Genomic DNA, 21,051 nt, shown 5'->3' on the forward strand with positions numbered 1-21,051 from the left:
AGCAGTGCAAAGGGAGGTTAACACTATTGTGCTGACTTACAGTTTTACAGCTTTAAGCACCCCCAGCTTTCCAGCAGCATCCCCACCACTGAGCCACTTCTCCCCATGCAGCAATCCAGGCCAGCTGCCAGGAAGGGCTGAGCAGACGTCTCCACATTTTGCTGTATGCAAGGTGTGCTCCAAGGGACTGCGTGGTTGGCTGGGTAAAACCTGACATACAGCAAGCCCAGCAAGTCAAATCCCTGCCCTCACAAACAAGCATAGTGGTGAGCTTTGTCTCCCCCACATCAGGGACTAAGTGCCAGAAGGACAGCAGATGTATGGGCTTCCACCTCATCATGGGACACAGCACAGCTGCCCAGCTATTGATTTAGATATGCAAAGACAACAATCCTGTTGTGTGCCACGTCATCTTCTTGAGCAAAAGTGTGCAAAAAAACCCCACAAACCCAAAACACATCTTTCCTACAGCACAAAGCCACGGGTACTGAAATAGCCTGTGCCACCTGGGAGCCTCCGGGAGAACACACCTGCCTTGAGCAGAAGTATCAATTAGAAATGGGTTTCACCACTCAGAAGACATTTCTTGAGCCAAACGTGGGCTGCGGGAGCTCAGACAACAAAACAGGAGATAGGCTCTGAACAAATGCTCCCCCGTGTCACTGATATTTCAGCGCTGGTGGCTGGGTTCAGACCTGAATCTGCTCAAGCAAAAAGCAAATCGCACAGTAATCGTTACAAGAACATTTGCTTTGAAGAGGCTCTCCCCCTTACCACCCCCCACCCCTCTCCATCCCTTCCAGAGGACACCAAATTCTGCTTCTCTGGCTTATCTGACTGCACAGACCAGTTCCCAAGAGTCACTGCAATTACTGCCTTTTTCATTCATTCATCTTCCCCTGCATTTCACTCAGCCCCTCTCCCGCCCGACTCCCTGCAGGTCTCTGAAAGCAGCAGGATAAGAATGTTTTTCTATTGTTTATTTTTATTTGAATCCTCTGGGTTGATTTCTGTTTCGCTTCGCTAGCTTTAGAGAACATCAAAATTTGGAGGACAGCTGAATGCATTATGTTGAGTCATGGCTGCACCACAGCCTCCGTGCACAAGCTGTGCTCTCACTGAGCTATGGAGCTCCACGGCAGCACTCTCACATGGCAACAGATACCCAGAGAGGTCAGTATTCCTACAGCCCAGGTACTCCACTTTCCTTTGATACCCTATAGGGCCACTGAGTGGGCAGCACAGCCAACTGTGCCAACAAGGAAAGACTGCCCAGGGATTGCTGCATGCCTGAAGGAAGCCCACGTACCACAGCTTTATGCTATGGGTCAACAGCAGGATCCAGCCCTGCTTTTCAGATGCACTTTTAAGATGACCTGAAGGAAAGGCAGAGATGTTGCAACATTCTTCTGATGCATCCATGCAAAAAAAAAAAAAAAAAAAAAAAAAAAATCAACAAGGGTTAACACATTTGATCAGCTCTCTGGTTCTGCTACAAAGCACAAACTAAGGATTTGTGACACTATGGCCACAGCTCGGTTTATGTAATGTGTAATAAAGTCCCCATGCACCATGAGGTGACAGAAGCTGAGCAGACAGTTCTTCTGTTGCAGAAGGTCATGCTGCTCCTGCACCCTATCTGTAAGAGGGGAGAAAGCACACAAAGGAGGGAACAGCTTGGGAAGAGGCTCAAATGCACACAGACATCACCATTTTGCCAGTTTTCTACTGAGTGCTTTCTTCCTACCTAGAAATCTAAGCTTTCCCTTTCAAGAGTCATTGCTGGGGCTTAGATGGGCAAATACTTTCAGAAAATGGGATTTCAAGCAGCACTTGAAGCCTCTGTCAGAAAGATCAACTTCTTGTCCTTTCAGATCCCACAAATAGCTTCCAGCTTTTACTAGAAATGCACACCTTGACGGAGTGGTAAAGCAGGAGCACAGTTCATCACCTTTGCCATCTTAATTGGAAGAAAATCTGTGCAGGATATGTAGTCACAGCTGTGTATGCTGGAATGCAGGCTTCCTTTCCAGCTATTAGTGGCCAAGGTCAATTCTTTACTACCAAGTGCCACGGAGGGCTGCGACCCAGAGAGTCCCAGCATGCAATTGCAGAGCCTTGTGTTATTCCTGCAGAAGAAGCCTGCAGTGGGAACAGATTGGATCCACGTGCTTCTGCCTGCCTGTGATCCCAGACTAGATAGATAATCCCTTCATGGGCTGCTGCACTACAATTGCAGTGCAGCAGCCAATCCAATCCGAGAGCCAAAACCAGGCCCAGGGGGATAATTCCCCTCCTACTTCCCAATAACACGGTGAAATCTACTTGTTTCCATAGAAACAAATCAGTTTTTATGTCCACACGGCTCCTGACTCCCTCACTGCCATGCATCAGCCCCAAGCTGCTGAGGCTGACAGATTTCATACAAGTGTCTACAGCCATAGGTCAAGAGCTTGCAGGAGAAACAAGGGCTATTCCTACAGCATATAAAACCCATCTCACCCGAAACATCATTTGCTTCAGTTCCTCTCCGCTGGGAGAGAATTAATGAGTAATATCCTTCCCCTCCTCCATTTTGAGGGCTCTTATCCGTCAGAACCCTCCCTGCCACGCTGCCACAGATGGGTTAGCTCAGAGCACGAGAGGGAACAAAACACAGATGGAAAAGGAAGGCAGGACACTCCAACACCTCAGGTGCATTTGTGAACCAATTTCCTCTTCATATTTTTGCAGGTAGCAGCCGTAAAGGGATTTTTTTGTTCAGAGGCTCTGCATTTTACTGAGGAGGATTATTTAGAGAGTGGTACAGCCTATGGTGCAATGACTGGTCTCAAAAAGTCATTGCCCATTATAGCAAATGCCGCAGTGACTGTCAGCTGCAGCAGACTGAAGGGAAGAATCCTAAGAGGCTGCAGAATCACAGCACTGCTGCCGTGCGGCTTCCCCTGGGATCTTTTGGGTAATAGAAAATGAAGTCCTGGATCTTGCATGCCGCCTTGGGATATTCAAGGTGAAGAATAACACAGCACTGATTCTATGTGACAACATCAGGAACTCAAGGGAAAAAGCAGCCCAGCACATCCGGAGTGGATGTGGCAGCAAGGATTATGCATTCGTGGAAAACACAGCTTTGATTTCAAGGATGAGAATCCCAGCAGGAAGAAAACAAAGCTCATTTCACCGTAGGGCTCTGCATCTTCAGTTGATTTAAGAGCAAGAAGCCAACCCAGCTAGCCCTGCAACAGCATCCAGGAGAACAGCACCCTCTGCATCGCCTGGGTGCAGGACCCCATGGACAAAGGAAATCCAGCACAGACATGCTGTGCTCTCCATCCCAGCAGCTGCAGAACAGACTTGATGATTTTTCTCCATCTTCATACGGAACTGAGTTTATCTTTTACTCCCACTGAAGCATACGAATACTGGAAAAAAGTCGCAGACAATATGTTCTGCTATACATACAGCTTCACCTGCAGGCATTATCTCCATAACAGCCCTGCAAGTTTCAGACAGCAGCCTTCAAGAGGACAGTTCTAGGCATTAATATCCTAAAAAAATCAATTCAGCTCAGTCCCTGTTGTAGAAAAGAAATCCAGTTTTTACAGCCACAAAAGGTAAACCCATGACCCAGCATCTTTGCTCTTCTCCACAAGCTGCACAGATCTGTCATAATTCTGCAGCAGCATCGCTCTGCTTTGGCACAAACGAATCTACTGACAAATCCTGGCTTTGCCATAAAAGGACAGTGGCAGCCCTTTAAAACAAGGCCTGTGCAGCACCTGCAGTTTGAGCAGAGAGGAAACAAAGGACAAGCTATACAATAAAACTCTGGGACAGGAATGATGAACTGATGGGGAAGCACAGACACTACAACACACTAGGATTAACACATGCTAAAACTGATGAGCAATACATTAACCTTTCTATTTCTCCACCACCAGCGTCTTAACCTGTCCTAGCTCTGCAGAGTCCTGCAGCAAAGGCTCTCTTGTGCTGGGGATCACCAGCAGTCCATGCAGAAATAACCAATATTGATGCTATACCTCACGTGGAGACTTCTGATATAAAGGGGCTTATCCTCCTTTTTGCCTTTCTCTCCTTCACAGAAGGAAACTGGTGCAATGACAGATCCAAAGACACCAAAGGTTCATACTAAGTGTCTCATCTTAGATTTCTTGTCAAAACTCTTTCACCTCTGGCATCCCAGGATTTGCTGCAAGGAGAACAAATATAGCTCAAGGCATGTTCCGTCACTGCAGCATGACACTACCTCCACTCCCAGACAGTCTCCTCAGAGCCTGAATGCCACAAAAGGCAGAAAGAACTGAAAAGGTTCATTGGAACAGGCAGAAACACTTTGAGCCCACTATTAAGAACCCACAGAAGGTATATGAGGAAGGAGGGGGCATTTCAAGCCCTGCTGTACCATCATTGTACAGATATAGGCGGTGGATGTATACCATTGGATGCATGTACACTGAGAATTTACCTTGCAGAGGTAAGAGTGCTGTGAGCAGGGAGGCAAGCTGTTTCCCTGCTTGTGAGTCAGGAAGGGAGGGCAGTTCTGCAGGGCAACTGCATCATTTGGTCTAGCACATCCTGGCCAAGGTGCACAGCCACCCTGCAGAAGGAATTTAAGATGCCAATGCGTACCTCTGCTGTGTTGGAGAAGTATGCAGGAACAGTGCCAAGCTCCTCGCTATGCACTGCACCTCTGCAGTTTCAGATATAATTAGGATCACCCTGGCTGGAAACATGGTGCAGAGATGCTACTTCTTAAGCCCTTGAAGAAAAAAATAAGTAGACTGATTGTTACCACTGCCAGTGCAGAAGCATTAACTTCAAAACCACTGAAGACATCTTCATTTCCAAGCTACACCAAAAACAAAAGTGGGATCGAGTAACTCCTAGGAACCCATATACCAAACCAAAGCAGCAGAGCCCAGAGAGTGGAAACGCACTGCCTGCCTCCTGATTGCTGTGCTGATGCAGAAGAGGTACCTTGAGCTTCAGCACTGGAGCTGCAGCACAGCTTTGCAGTGTGACATCCCCAGAGGATGTTCTGCAACTTCTGTGTACGCCGGTCCCCTCCCTGCCTCGAGCTGTACCACTGCTGCAGCAGACCTCACAAGGCCATCACCATGCTCAGGCAATTCCCAGCTATTCATAGAGGAGCTTCTATTAAAAGTAAAAGCACAATCAGCTTAAGAAATATCCAGAGATTACTCTAGAGATCACAGCAGCCAGAAAGAGAGAAAAATCTAACGTGCCTTACAATCAAGGAGCTCCATCCCCACTCAGAGCAGTGTATGTTCAGAGTAACCACAGGCAAGTCAGTGGAGCCAAAAATCACCATTAAAAGTAGGAGTTAGAGCTCTATTTTCTGCTAGCTTAATTCTGAGCTAAGAGGCCATCAGGCACACTCCTTCACTGATGGAGAACCATTCCTGTGCTGGTGAGCAGGCAGCAAATGGACAGTTATTACAAGCCTCTGCTCGTAGAACTCTGTAATTACTCAGATGACAAAGAGCTCCCAGAGCTGCAACGGGCTTCTGATTTTTGTCAGAGCCCTGAGCCAGTTCCTACCAAATATACTCTGCCTTTACGCATGTAAGAGTGACAGGAATGCAAAGAAGAGGAGCAAAACAAAGACTTGTTCAAAGGTTCTGCCTTTAGGTATCTCTTCTTTGTGCTAAGAAATTCAGCACAGCCTCCCCCAGCCCTGCATCTCCAATCTCAAAAAAGTTGTTTTTCTTAATGATCTCCAGGGTAAGTTGACTCTGCTGTAAAAATGCTTGCAGATGTTGAGCATCAGCTGCACAGCATCTCTGTAGAATTCTGCCTAGCAATGCTTTCAGAGCCTAAATGCAACTGAAAAACTATTCTGAAACATGGCTGCAGTTTACACACATTTTTCTTTATATAGGATTACATCAACATTGCCTAGTTCTTCAGCCAAAATCCACAGCAGCATGAGTTTAATATCTGCTCAGTCCTTTCCCAGGCATCCCAGATACTGTGCTGGCCACTCTTACACCAAGACAGTTTCACAAACAAAATGACAGTCCTAGCACAGCCAGGCAGGATCTCCACAGTCCTCCTGCTTGCTCTGGCAGTATTAACTCTTCACCCTTCAACACAGCTGCAACAACACAACCTGAAGCCATAAGAAACAGGAAATGGAGTGTTAAAGGGGACTGCTGAGGCAATAAATTATTAAAATAGTATTTGCACCCCCCAAGACTTGAGTTCAATTCCTGTTTCAGTCGAGTGAGGAACTGGTTTTATTCCAAGCTTCACTTTGCAAATTTTTTTATGGCTGCAGTATAAGTATTTTAACAGAGCTTATAGCTCTGTTATAGCCCAGGGACATAAGCCCTGATTTTCAGAAAGGGAAGGCCCACGTCTGACAACGCAGGCCTTACAGAAGCTTTGGAATTCTTTAGCTCTATCTCCTGAAGTACTTCAGGAAACAACGTCCTTTTCTTTAAAGGATACCCACAAGCATCCCTGAAATGGATGTTTTCAATACAAAATCCGCACTGCTCTTCTGTCAGCTTAATCGCTGTGCCCAGGGCTCTAAGAAAAGCCACACAAGTCATAAGACTTGCAGAAAAGTGGCAGAAGTTGGCAAGTTTGCTTCCAGTCAGCAAAACAGTTTGAGAAGCTTGCATAATGCCCGCATCCAACGTGTGTTATGCTGAACTGCAGGAAGCTGCTGAGCAGGGTCCAAAACACCATCTCACCTCTGTTTGGTCCCAGCTGGGTCTGCCAGAGCTCTGTCAACATCCGACACTCAGATCAGAGATTTTAGGCTCATGGATCATTCATCTTGTGTTGAGCATTGAAGGCAAGGAAAGCAGTTACCTGTAGCAGCCCAGGAGCCAGGACAAGCCTGAAGGTCACACAGGTAGCAGCTGTTTAATTTAACTGCCCTGATCTGTGACATTGTCCCATCTATACAAGAGCATCAGGAAATTACTGAGCTGCTTCAGATTTGAGTTTTATTAAAGCATTCCTCAGCAGGATTTTGAAAACAAAAGTTAGGACCCAAGCACCAGCGAGTCACCTGGACCAATCGTTTGAGTGCCTAACAGGAAGTCTTGCTCCCAGTTACGAGTCAAGATCTTTCAATGTACACTCTTAACTTCTCCTCCTCGTAAAGACTGAAGCACTGTCCTCTCTTCATAATCACCCCAATATTCAGAACACCTAGTTCTGAGTAAGATCATTTTCAGAATCACAGAATCATTAAGGTTCAAGGACTACAAAGATCACCCAGCCCAACATCAGCCCACGCCTGTCACTGCTCCAGTCATGTCCCTCAGTGTGATGTCGGCCATTTTCTTGAACATCCCCAGGGACAGCGACTCCACCTCCCTGGGCCACCTGTTCCACTGCACGACCATCCTGAGACGTTCCCTCATACCCAGCCCAAACCTCCTGGTCAATGAGAGGCCATTACCTCTCATCCCATCGCTGTTACGTAGGAGCAGAGATTGACCCCCACCTCACCACAACCTCCTTTCAGGGACTGCAGGGAGCCATGAAGTCTCACCTGACCAAACTCCATTAAGTCACCCAATAGTAAGCATAATAGATGCTTTAGAAGGATCATAAATATAAAGAGAAACAGAGTTTTGGAGCTTTTCAGAACAAGCCTGACCTGCTCCAGACCTTACCAGACCACACAAGTGTTTAAGGTCACCAGGCCCAAAGCTCTGGGCCATGATGGGCTCTGCAGAGCCTCAGAGACTGCTGGCTTTGATGCAGGGCAGCTGACAGGACAGCTGGCAAAGGAGGTGAGATCCACGCTGCAACATGCATGGAAATGCAGCTCAAGAAGTCTGCAGCTCTCCAACCAAAGCACCTCAAAGTCTACACTCAAGTGTAGTGCTGCCAGCTGGTCCTGTGCAGCATATCAGTGCTTTTAAGCAATCCCAACTCCTCACACCCAGCAAGCATGCTGCCAGCTTCTGCAGAGCAGCCCTCAGCCTCCAAAGATGCTCAGTACCAAACAGCACATGAGGCTGCACCAACTACAAAGGCCCTGCACACCACTGCTGTGGGGAAGGCTCATCATACACTGCTGCATCATCATCACAGAGTTTCCATTTATTGCTAAGAAAAACTGCTTGCTCCTGGTTGTTAACCTTCTCTGGTGTCATTTCTAGCGTCCATTAATGATAAGTGCACACGATGTGACCAAGACCAACAGCCTCTAAGGAAGGTACCCACAACCAGCACACAGACTCCAGCACTGCAGCACAGCTCTGACCTCAGGCCAGCCAGGCCCATCTGTCATCAGATCTGAAATCAGAAATAATTCAGCACAAGAGTAATGAGACATTGTCCCACCAGTGGGCTGTTTCCTTGCTATGCATGATTTTCTTCTCCTTGGCAGATTTCATTTTAGCCTTCCTCCCAGCCAGCAGTACTCTGACTCATATGGTTACGGATCTGTGAGTCCAAGGAGGAAAGCATTACACCCAAAATTGTTTTTCTTTTTTCTCAGTGACATATTAATAGGGTTTGCTGTGCATATTGCCAGTAGGCTTCTCATCACAGATGCCACCTCAAAAACAACTTTACGTTGGGCAGTACAGGCTGAGCTCCACAGGCTTTGAGGTGACTGCCCACCACCCCTTGTCATTGTTTTGTTTTTGCCACTCAAGTACATGATCTGAAACAAAAACTGGAGGATTGGTTTACATGGGTGGAGTCCTCATGGGTTTGCTCCTAATAAATCTGCTGCTCAGTGCATCATAACAAATTTCACCCTTCAAGCCAGAACACAGCAAGAGCTACATTTCCTTGATTAAATTCTGCCATGTCATCTACTACTTCAGTTTTCCTACAAAAAGAGTTCATCTTAAAGATGCTAAGAAGTCTTCACTCCAGCATTTTTACTCCCTCTTGGATAAGCAGGCTGGAACTTGAAGCACAAAGAAGCAATGTTGAGTAATTCACACGGCCAGGAAGGGGACCAGCTTCCTGCCTTAGAATAACATTTTCAGAAGGTGCCTCAGATACAGCACTGCAGACAGACTCCCACACCTTCTATTTAAGTACAGTGGAGTTCTGTCTTCTCAGAGGCACTGGGGAAGATTGGTTCAAGGCCTTTACTTGGCATCCCCAGCAAGGTATTGATCTGTGGCTACAAAAAACAATCAGCAGCCTTTAAAAACAAAGTTCGTCTTCAGCGTGCTTTTGTTTGTTTACAACTGAAAAGCTGTAATAATGTAAGCACGTGGAGTTTTGAAAAACAACAACAGCTATAGCACAGGGGAATGCTTTTAGGAGTTTCCCCCCACTGGTTTTGCAGACCCTTATCAGCTCTATGCCACAGCAAACTGTTTATAGAGCAAGCACAAAAGACAGCATTTACCCATCTCAAATCACCACAAGGACTAATGCTCAAAAAGCTCCAAAACTCCCAACAGGAGGGTAACTGTGATAAAAGGGAAAGCCCAAAGAAGCCGTTCCCCCAACCTGCCAGCTCCCAGGTGACACATTCCTGCCACTTTCACACACCAGTAGGTCCAAGCAAGCCCCACCTGGCATGACATGAGCATCACCTTCCAAATTAGGTACAGCTGGTTTCCTCTTTGCTGTGTGAACAGTCTGAAACATGCCATAAGCTTCTCTTTTCCTAGAAAATCTAAGGCTAGTGGCAGTTATCAGAAGCATGAGGTCACCACTGAAGAGATAAGATGAACAGTCAGACAGCAAGATCTGCAGAGAGCATCTAGCTGCTGCAGGAAGCAGAAAAGATATTAGACCTGGATTCACTTGAACCAACCTCTGCACGACTAGCAGAAGCAGTCAGGGGACAAATACAGGCACTGTTGCACCTACAAACTATAAGATTCAGGCATTCTTTTTTCTTCTGACAGCAACCCATGTTATGTTCTGTTTTAACTTAATTACTCCTCCTAATGATTCTCTTCCTCCAAGTGTTCACTAGAAGCTATATAGATTTCTCCGAAGCTAGAATAATTTGTCTTGTGGTCTACTGTAACACATTATCCACTCTCTCACAGCACTCCATGCTTTTTTCTTCCTTCTAATTAATGCTGGATGAAAAGAGGTACTTTCTTCACTGAGGACTAAAGGTTGCTGCCATTTGAAGGTCCATTATTTGACCATGATGTATTTCCCTGAACAGCAGAGTCCTTCTGCCTGCTCTTGCACCGTGCTCTGCAGCTCTGAGTAAGTCATTTTCCAAGAAATGCCTATGGTTTTAACTTGCAAATAGGCAACAGCATTTGTCCAGCCCACAAATCATACTATAATTACATATGTCTTGCAATTAGCCTCTCTGCCAGCACTCTAGCAATGCTGCCTTTTTCCTGGTCTTTTATCCATGCTGGTGAATACTACAGAACACCTTTCCAGTGCTGAAGCCTGTGCTGCAGGAGAGACAGGACTAGCTCAACACAACTGAGTTTTAGGTCCCAACCTGCCTCCAATTTCCTTCCAGGCAATTTACAGCCATCAGCTAATTCAGCATACACCATCAGAGCCTGGTGGCTAGGTATTTGATTAGGAATATATAAGAATGCAAGAAAGAAGGATGCTTCTGAGGCAAATACTCAGGTCTGGGATCAAATAAATGCCAATTCAGTTCCCACAGCACTGGCACTGCTTGGCTCCCTTCAGCAGAAATGTGATGGTTTCACCTCCGTTCGAGTCCTTCCACCCACTGTTCCCAGCTCACAGTCACTGCCTTCTCTGCAGCCCCCTTAGGCCATCTGTTCTGCAGAAGTCAGAGGTGCCTTGTTCTCCCCACAAGGAGCAATGCAGCAGGAAGGCACCAACACCATAAGCATGGACTCGCTGACCCTCTGAGGTCTCTCCCAATGCGAATTATCCTCTGAGCCCATAACCACAGCAGCAGCAAATGCCTAGAGATGACCAGATTAACCTTCCTACCAGTTTTGAGGCCCAGGATAAACCAGTCTGCAAGCAGACGTGTCACCTGGCTGGCTTCTGCACAGCTTCTCTTGTCTCTTCAGTGATTTTAACACCATCAGCTGCTACAGCAGCCACCATGCTGAGTCCCCGGCAGCAAAAGCACACATAGCTGCCTTGTCGACATCTGGTATTATAAATACAGGCTCTGCACTGTTGGATAATCCGTTAACAGCAGAATAAGTGACACTGAAGGAGTAATTAGCAGCAACTAAGAAGCCTTTGCGTGCAGGGAGAAAAAAAAAAGATATTTGTTTGGGAAGATACATAAGTAAACACCAATTGCAGTCAGCATCACTCCTCTGTGCTTTGAGGCTTTTAGTATGTGTGGGATTCAGCACTGCTGCAAGATGCCAGCAGCAGCCCTGGGCTGAAGTCCTGCACAGCCAGAGCCTGGGGCTGGCACTGGGACCACTGCATGAACAGAACTTCATCATTTGGAATGAGTTTCACAGGTATGGATGAGAAAGCCAGCCCTGCAGGACCTGCAGCCTCTCTGCTGAAACATCTCTACCAAGCACATCATGCAGCCCAACTGCATGCAGATCTCCTTGCGCTCTGAGCAACTCATCAGCACCCTTATTCCATGTGCAGTGAGCAGCTGCTGCACCACCATCCCAGTGCCAGGCTGGAGATGTGACATATGCCACAGCCACACTAACAATGACATTTGTACACAGCAGGCCACGGCTTCCCCTCACACCCTTATCACAATCACAACGAGGAACAATGCTTATTCCACTCTTTCATAGCTTCTTTTTGTGGTTTTCAACCCCTACACGATAACGTGATGTATTACAGCAGGGTCCCAGTGCTATTTTAGCAGGTTTGGGTTTTGCTGCATATACATGTATATTCTGTGCAAGATGTCTCATGTTACCAGTCTCTAATCCAGCCAGCAATCAATGGTATCAAATGGAAAAGGGGCTCCTCCCTTTGACACGTTTTCCATTTCCAGCCCAATTATTTCCTTTATATACTTCTCTACAGACAGCTTCACACAGCTCCTGCTCCGGGGATCCACCATCACTGCATCTCCTAAAAGCCACCATAGCTCACTGCTGGAGGGACTGATGGGAACCCGAAGTCACAGGTTCTCCCAGGAATCATCCACAAAATGGAAAACAATTTCATTCATTTGATCTCCAGCAGGCAGACACTCCCCAGTTCCCGTTGGTCCCAGTGGAGATGACAGAGACCCCATTATGTTTTCTCAATCTAAAGAAAGGAGCAGCACACCCCAACTACATCCCTCAACAAACCCCCCTCTGGTCCAGCAGCCATCCATTACACATTACAGCACTGCCTGCACAGATCCTCTAAAAAGGATTTACGAGGTCAGGCTGCCAGTTACTTAGAAAGCATGAAAACAGCAGAGCCAACAGGTGAACCCACTCTGCTTATCACATTCAGGGGACCCCTCCTCCCCTTCAGTAAGCTGTGGGCCTGCAAGTCTTCCCCTTTGTGGGTAGGAAGCTTTATTTTCTTGTGGGTCAGTGGACAAAAAGGTAGATCCTGGCTGGTGATCTGAGGCTCAGTGAAGTGCGTTCATGCAATGCCCTTCCCCTGCACGACTCCCAGCACCTCTGGGGAACACTGCGTAGACTGGTGGAAGCCTGCCAGAAAGAATCCCAAATGCTGGATGTGTTTCTGTATTTTAAAGAAATCTTGCTCCAGCTGTGCTTTCTCTGAGCCAGATACAATCCTGTGCCTTCTGCCCAGGGGATGCAGCCCTGCTTGAGGCAGAGGAAGAGAATTTGGGGTGCTTGCAGGTAAACAAACAACTCATACACACTGCAGACCTTCCCAGCAGCAGAAGAGCCTCATGAGCCATTCTGTATTGTATGTTTAAGCAGAAAGAGTGGGGGTAGGAGAGCAGCATCCAGAGACATTGTCATAAATACAGTTTTCTGATAAAGAAAAGCCCACGCAAGCATCTGAGCAGGTATCACAGCAGCTGCTGCTGCTCTCAGACAAGGCAACAGCAAGCTGCTTACAGCATCACAAAATACCTTGATAGCTAAACCTGCGTAGGGCTGAATGCAATTAATTAAGGAGGTCAGCACAGCTGAGGAACAACCCCTCCCCAGGTGTTGTGTGTCTGTGCTGGAGCGGATCACCGCGCTGCCATTGACTCAAGTTGCAGATGATGAATGCGAAGGTCACATGAAGGGAAGGCAGCGGTGCATCGCCTGCCACAAAATGGTAGCAGCGGGGATGCGGGCGCAGGGGAGGGAGAACCCCGTCCTTCCCGCAGCTCCAGACGCGGCACCCATCACCACGAAGGGGTCGGAACACGGAGCAGCACCGACCCTCAGCCTCACGCACACCCGACCGGGGATGGGGGGGAGGGAGGGGATGTTTCGGAGCCGTTCTGCCCCGTTATGTAACGGGGGCTCCCACCAGCCCCGAGCTGCGGCAACGCCGGGGGTTCCGCCGCGGTTCCCTCCCCCTCCTCGCACCGCAGCGCCCCGCACTGCGCGCACCCCGCGGCTCAGCCTCTGCACCGCGCCGTGCGTGCGCCGCACCACCCGTGCGCCCAACGGCTCCGCCGCGTGCAGCCGGCAGCTCCGCGCCCGCGCGCCGCTCAACGCACGCCCCGCATCTCTCGCGCACCCGGCGGCTTCTCCCGCGCCCCGCACCGCCCCACACACCCCGCGGCTCTGCCGCACGCGCCGCGCTCCCCGCACCGCCCGCGTCCCCCGCGGCTCTGCTCACGCCCCGCACCGCCCGGGACGCCCCGCAGCCCTCCCCGCCCCGTACCTCCCGACGAAATTCTCCAGCACCGAGCTCTTGCCGGCGCTCTGCCCCCCGACCACGGCGATCTGCGGCAGGTCGAGGTTAGCGTTCTGCCCGATGGCGGCGAAGGCGTCCTGCAGCCGGTTGACCAGCGGGATCAGATCCTCCATCCCGCGGTTCCCCATGGCGGCGGCGCGGCTCCTCGCTCCCGCTGACCTCCCGCTTCAGCTCTCACGGCGGCGGGTACCGACCCTCCTTCCCGCCCGGCCGCTGGGCACCAGCCCGCACCGCTCAGCCCCGCTCGACGCCGCCCGCTGCCGCCCGGGCTCAGCTCTCCTCCGCGCGAGCCGCCGCCGGGGGGCGCCTTGAGGCTGCGGGCGCCGCGCTGCACGCTGGGAGTTGTAGTCCGCGACAGGGCGCCGCCTGAGGGGAGGATTCGGCCGAGGTGTCCGTGCAGGGCGGTGCTGCGGCTGTAGGTTTTACACCCGCACGCCCTGGGAAGGCGTCACGGTGCGACCTGCGGCGCTGCTGGGTGCACGGACACAGCTGGGACCTACAGCAGCGCTGCGTTTGTGCTGCTTCATCCTCGCTGAAAGAAGGATGAAAAACACATCGATTTCTGCTTGCTGCTGCAGAAGAGGAGCTGTTGCTGTGCTTGTTGTAATGCAAATAAGGGACGTCGTTTTACCACAGAGTGATGACTTTTAATGGAGAAAACTGCCTTTAGCCTTGCCGAAGGGATAATTTTTTTGTAATAAAAAAGTAACACGAGGCCACGTTTGATTTGAAAGTGCAGCAGTGAAAGCAGGTGCTGAGAAACGGGCGGCTGCAGTGCAGGGGATGCCGTGTGTCACAGAGCTCAGCCCTGCTCCTGGGTGGGGGCAGTGGGGGGAAGGGGCACCAAAACCTGCAACTGATTTCGAGCTGTGTGTTTTGTGTTAATGGCTTTTTTTTTTAATTATTATTTTAATGCTTCTAGGCAAAGTGTCACAGATGTCTGTCAAATGGAATCCGTGCAGAAATGCTAACCTGGGTGTACAGAGAAAGCAGCAGACGTGTGGATGGATCCGTTTGCTTCACTGTGGTGGGAAAGATGCTCAAGAAAAATGCTTGGGAGCATCGCCAGCACGCAAGTCAGACAGCTGACGGAGGAAAAGAGAGCAGATCTGCTCCATCTGCATAGGTAACATTATAGTAGGGCACACGTGGGTTGTTTTGGGGGCTGTTGATGCTATTTTTTCTTCCTAGCATATATCAAGAAACAAGCTGTAGAAACTCAATAGATGCTGTAGACAAATGTCTTTGAGCATCTTCTAAACCATTCTGAAGACTGCTTTTCCAGCACAAGTCGATAGCTGCCCTTTTTTAGATGTCACCACAAAGACCAAAGAGCATCAGACATTTGAAGAGCGATGTCACCTTCCTCTATGAGTCAGAGCTGGTGTTTAGGGTACTTCATACCGTAAGGGTCTTTGAAGCATTACATGAAGAACCACGAGAAGAAAATTGCTTTATTCCTAGAAGTTGGTATAACCTGAAGTTTAAGCACGTGGCTCTAAGTTTACTGCAGAAAAGAAAGCTACCTGGCTATGTCACTGCAATAGTATCTCATAATACAACAGCTGAGCTAATAAGCCTTGATGACTAATTAGCTTCATCTGAAGCTTCCATGGTCCTAGGCACTGTATTTAAAGTCAGCCCGAGGCTGTAACTGCTGAGGGAATTATGGAGGAGTGTTGATTTCCAGCTTGGTTGCATCCCTGTCTGCTTATAGAGCCACTTGATTCTTTTCTGACTTAGAACTTGTTGCCTTAGCTTAGTATTAGTTATATCTTGTTGTTGTCAACCTGCTTAGAAATCACTGGTCCTACTGCTAGCATTCAGCTTTTCCTAGCTTTACCTTACACCAGCCCTATTGCTGCTGTTTGCTTTGATTGGGCCTCTGTTCTGCTTGCCTTCCTTAGTGCCACTGCATCCAGGCTCTGGTTGGTAATGCTGCCTCGTTAGCTCTGCAGTTCACCTATTGGCTTCTTATTTGCTTCAGGAGAAGCCCTGTTCTTGCTGCTCACTGATATCAATGCTTACTGCCACATTAATGCTTGTGGGGACTTGACTTTTCTCCTTTCCTTGCACTCATCCCTATGAATCCACACCTGCCTCTAATGCTTCTATCGCATTAATTATATGTGATTGTGACAGTAGCTGTCTTTGTTAATAATAGAAACATCAAACAGTATAGATTGTATTTTACTCCTTAGTGTTTTAGGCAGATATTTTGTTCTTAGTGAGACTGTTAGTCCAGAATTGTTCAAAATTATACTACTTCATGGAAAAGCTAAAATAAATACATTTGTTTTGTGAAAGAACATTGATAGCACAGTATATCAACAGCTGACATTCAAGACATCAGGAACATGAGTTTGCTGCTGTTTAAGGAGAAAGGCTCAGGTTTGACATATCTGCAGGTATTTTTTTCATATATTCACTGTTTTATTTTCCTCTCTCTATTAAACTGACACTTAAAGCTTGGAAATATGTGGCCCTATCATCAAAGGGTCATTTGTCCAGCTTATTGAGGTCTCCAAGGACAAAAGTACACTGGAGGGATGGGAGGGAGCTGACAGTTCTTCAAGTAAACAAGAAAGGTGGGAGGGAGGAAACATGGTAAAAAATTGCAGTGATATTCCTGAATTTTGCACAGGTCTCAGCAGATCAATAGTAGTGAAACTGTTACAGAGGTTAAAAAAGAAAAAGTTATTGCTTCCTCAGCTTTGCAGTTGCACTCTGAGAGAAATGACAACGCAGTACGTGCCTGCAGTGTTACTCCTATGAGAACTCATTAATATCATGGAGTCTGTTTAAGCATTTCAGCAGCAGTTGCAGTCATGTAGCTCAATCAGACTCAAACAGCACTGAAGAAAGTGAGGCTTGATTTTCAATAAGCTCTAGAGAACCTACACCTCCCATTGATAGAAATGAGAACTGCAGGCACTTAGAATCCCAGTCCTAAACCTTCCATTTTCTCTCCAGCAAGAACCTTAGCTGTAAGGATGTTAGGAGCACAGCCCTTTTGATTCTGTTATACCTCCTGCTTGTGACTTACACAGCAGCACTGCAAGCTTTAGGAGAAAAACAGCTATGTGATCCTTTAGGGGAAATACTGAAGAGCAGCAATGTTTGTGAAATAAGACAGAATGTCTGCCCTTGGAAAAATAACATTTAGCCTTCTGAGAAAGAGGCAAAAACATGGAATGTGATTAGCTTGTGGTTCTCCTAGTTGTCTGCAAACTGTTTCTTAGACGTGCAGATGTTGCACAGTTTCCCTTCTTTCCAGGTAGAGTTATGAATGTTTGGGAAATGTTGATAAATAAAGGAAAGAATGTAAGTCCTGCAGAGGACTAGGGATAGGATTATTGCTCTATGCATCACTGTAGAGTACATTATATAGCCAATTTGTTTCTATTGCTATAGGCATTTTCATATCTTCATATACATTTTTAAAGTATTTTATAGGTACTTAAATGCTACTGTAGTAGTGATGATTCTGTGGTAGCATTGTTGATCTCTTGTATCTGTCTCTCAAATAAAAGGTTTCTCTAGTGTTCTTATTGGTTGGAAAAGCTATCTGAAAGAAAAACGGCTCAGAGGGCCGTGATCAGTGTTATTCCTTACAGGACATAATAGTGATTATTTTTCTTCTGTTCTGAAAGTTTGCTGAACTGGTTTGCAAATCCCTCAAAAAGAGTACAGGACTATGGGTAAGGTTTGTCTTTAATGCAGCTCCACAGAAGCCAGAATGTATATAAGGAAAGAAGCTGAACATTACAGTCTGTTAGGATATGAATGTGAGTTTAAATGAGCAGCAAAGCTGAGCTCTCTGTGCTTTCCACATCTCCTGAGGGGACACATATTGTTCTGAAAGAAGCACATTAGCCATTTGGTGAAATGGGTAAAAGTGGTACCTGTGTTTCTATGCTGTGGGCCTGCCCTGCCAGTGGAGAAATATTGGGAATGGGTTTCTGAAGCAACAGAACAACGAGTGGTTACAAATATCCCACTGATAATTTTCCTTTGAGTTACTGTGTGCTACTTCTTTCACGTGTGTGAATGTGGTCCTTCTACAGATAAAATGGAAAACAGAATAACTCTAAGCAGAGTCTTTGAGGGCAGGCCTGGTGCAACTTGACACCGTTATTCATTACTTCAGTGGATAGACTCCAAAAGCAGGAGGAAAAAAAAAGTACTTTCTAGCTCCATATGCTTTTTTCTTCAAGGAATTTGATAGGTTTGAGACACTAAAGTGAGAATGAGCTTATATCCTAGTGAAATGGGTGAGTAATAGCACTGCAGACTTCAGAGGAGATGGTAGGCAACAGATTTTGGTACCTCTCATAGGCACTGAGAAATTGAGATTACTGCTTTCGAAAATCCAAGTATATGCAGCTTCACCAAGGATTGCACAGCAACTCTTTATCAGAGTTAAAATTAAAATGTGCAACTGCACAGTCCAGGCATGTTCTGTAAACTAGAAATGTCTGCTTATCTGCAGGCCTGATCTGATCCCTGGAACAAATTCACATAGCCCAGAAAAAACTAGTTTGAATATATAATGTAATCCAGCTCCTAGATAAAAAGCATTCATATGGTCTGTCCCCTTATCTACCACGACATGTCACAACCCCACTTATTCCTGTAGAAGCATAATGCAGTTGTTGGGTCATCTCTTTATTGAAGAATACTTTCTGGGTCATTTCCCTGTCTTGACCTTTTAATTGTTATAACTGTTTGATTTTCTGCCATTGTCAATGAGAGAATCTTTGTATAACCAGCCCTGGCCATGGGATACCTCAGTCTTTATGACTTAAGACACTGAGTAACAACTTGCTGCACTAAGACTTTAAGGTTCCATGTATTCACACAGATGTACACTGAGAGGCAAGTTGCCTAATTGTTGAGAGGGAGATATTCCTCATGGGGAAGGAAAACAAAAACAATTTGATTTTCATGAGACAAGAGCTAAAGTTCTGTGTAGCAGCACTCAGTAAGGAACAACAGTGCCCCTTGGCTGACAACGTAGAGCATGCTGTTTTGCTGCTTGTGGTCAAGGAGAGAAAGAATCCTAGTCCAATTTCCTACGCTGTTAACCTGCATCTATATCTTCCAACTGAGCAGAGTGATCAGGTGAATGTAGAACCTTCTCCTTAGGATTCAATTAAAACATCATACCTACTTCTGGCTATGTCTGGTACATTACTGCATCTCTGAAGATCGCCTTTGGAACATGGGTTGATAAAGCAGGAGGTGTATTTACTTCCTACAGCCCTAACCCTGACTTATACTGTGTGTGCATGGGACTAAATCCATGTTCAGTTTGTGTCCCAGTCCAGTAGGGTCTGTGCACGGAATGGGAGGCTTATAGTTTAAAAGCTTATGGAAGGTTGTTTATTGAATAACTGGAGTACAGGATCAAGCAGAAGAAAGCCCAGGCTTTAAGGGAAGCCTCTAGCCTATATTAGAACATGTAACAGTAAACCACTAGACTCTTAAGTTTCTTACATACTCACTAATGTGACCCTTTGTAGACTTCTGCATGTTATATACTGTATAATCAATGAATGTACAGATGTTACAATTATGAAATATACCAGAGAGCTTGGCTAAGCAGTTGTTATACCAAAAGAGAATAAGATAGAATGCTTACCCATGTCCTGGGCTCACTATGAAACTCCAGAAGAGGGATCTCCAGAGGAGATCCTTCCTCACTGGTAATCAGCTCTTAAATGGGTCTAGGAGAAGTGCAGCCAGGCTTCACCCCTTCCAGCAGTGCAGGAGAATTGCCTTCACCTGTGCTCCCAGGGCTGATTCATTGCTCACCTCAGGTGATCAGTCAGAGGTTCAGGCCATGATTCAGCAGTTCCCATACATACCAAGAACACTTAAAAAAAACCCTTAGATTTTAGAAATAAGAACAGAAGACAACAAACGAAGCGTACACAAAATAAATCAATTAACACCAAGTAACTCAAGCTGTGGTCATTTCTACAACCCGATGTCCTTTATCTGTCTGGTTAATACAGGGAACAGTCATGCATCTCTAGGATTGTAAAGCTAACCGTTTTGCCACTGCAAAAAGTCAAACTGGTAAATGCTGTAACAGTGTTGTTACAAGAGTGAAAAGGATCAATCATGCAAAGTTATTTGAAAGATTCAACGCATTTTCTGTTCCGTGTACGTATTCCATGTGATGGTACTTGAGCTTTAATGCTTAACAGGAGAGCATTTCCTCTGTGTGCGGGCGGCTGTGGCAGAATAAATGAGTGGGCATTACCATGGCATTCATTGATCGATACGGGTGGTCATCTCCAGGTTGATTACTGTAGAATCAGGACAGTACGAAAAGGCCCAAAGGAAAAATCAACACACGTGGTTGCGTTGAAAACTGTCAGTGCTAACAGTATATCACTAGGAGTTATGTTCAGCTTACAGTATTTTCATCTAGCAATCAATCCTGGGGCCTTTAATGAGTCAAGCAGTCTTGACTGGCGTGGATAATAAGACTATTTATAAAGTAAATTATTTCAGGATGGATTCTCTGGGACGGCAAAGAGCAGAAATGCGTCTGTACCCTTAGTAGGCATAATACAAGGAGTGACAGCACAATATTTTTTCACACAGAGGCCACGCACGTTGGACATGCTTAAAATTAAGTCACTGCTCACAGAAAACAAGTGCTGGAGGGATGGTTTTGTGGGAACTCTTGTGAAATAAATAAAGCACTGGTGGATGGACCTGCTAGAAAAGTCATCTCCGCCTATGCGCAGTGCAAAGCAGTGCTGCAAAATCACAGAATGGCCTGGGTTGAAAGGGACCACAGTGCTCATCTGGTTCCAACCCCCTGCTGTGTGCAGGTCGCCAACCAGCAGCCCAGGCTGCCCAGAGCCACATCCAGCCTGGCCTTGAATGCCTGCAGGGATGGGGCATCCACAGCCTCCTTGGGCAGAAAAAGGTGGCTGCTTGTTTTCTTCCAGATTCTCGTGGCAGCCTCGCCGAGATGCGATCGCAGCAAATGGCCAGGGGCTGTTGTTTGGGGATTTTTTTCCCTTGTTTTCAGAGACCAAAGATTCTCCTGGACCATTTAAAAAGACAAAACCCAGAAAACTAACGCGGTTGGACACCATCTGCTCCCTCCCTTCAGCCGGTTATCAATTCCCCCTGCCCCAGCCCAGGACAGATGGCGCCCATCCCCTCCCAGGCTTCCCGAGGGACGGGACGCCCCGCTCCCGCGTGCAAGGGACGAGAAACGGGGGTGTCGCGAACCGGGGCGGTGCGGGAGGAGGC

At 47.1% G+C, this 21,051-nt stretch overlaps 1 protein-coding gene across 25 annotated transcripts in view; it reads right to left on the reverse strand.

The window, feature by feature from the left end:
- Nucleotides 1-14,055, reverse strand: part of DNM1 (dynamin 1) — a 60,487-nt gene extending 46,432 nt beyond the window's left edge. For 21 of the 25 annotated variants that reach the window (XR_016458806.1, XR_004168083.2, XR_004168082.2 and 18 more), the window contains exon 1: nt 13,738-14,054. Coding sequence is in view for 12 of the 25 variants with exons in the window: in XM_031601636.2 (XP_031457496.2) it covers nt 13,738-13,898 (161 nt within the window). In the remaining 13 variants the exon portion in view is untranslated. Of the gene's footprint in view, nt 1-13,737 lie in introns of all 25 variants that reach the window. The other 4 variants (XM_090121209.1, XM_031601640.2, XM_090121207.1 and 1 more) reach the window with 1 other exon arrangement.
- Between the last annotated feature and the right edge of the window lie 6,996 nt (nt 14,056-21,051).

The sequence above is a fragment of the Phasianus colchicus genome, chromosome 19 (genome assembly GCF_987193195.1).
Source record: "Phasianus colchicus chromosome 19, bPhaCol1.hap1.1, whole genome shotgun sequence".
NCBI lineage: Eukaryota > Metazoa > Chordata > Aves > Galliformes > Phasianidae > Phasianus > Phasianus colchicus.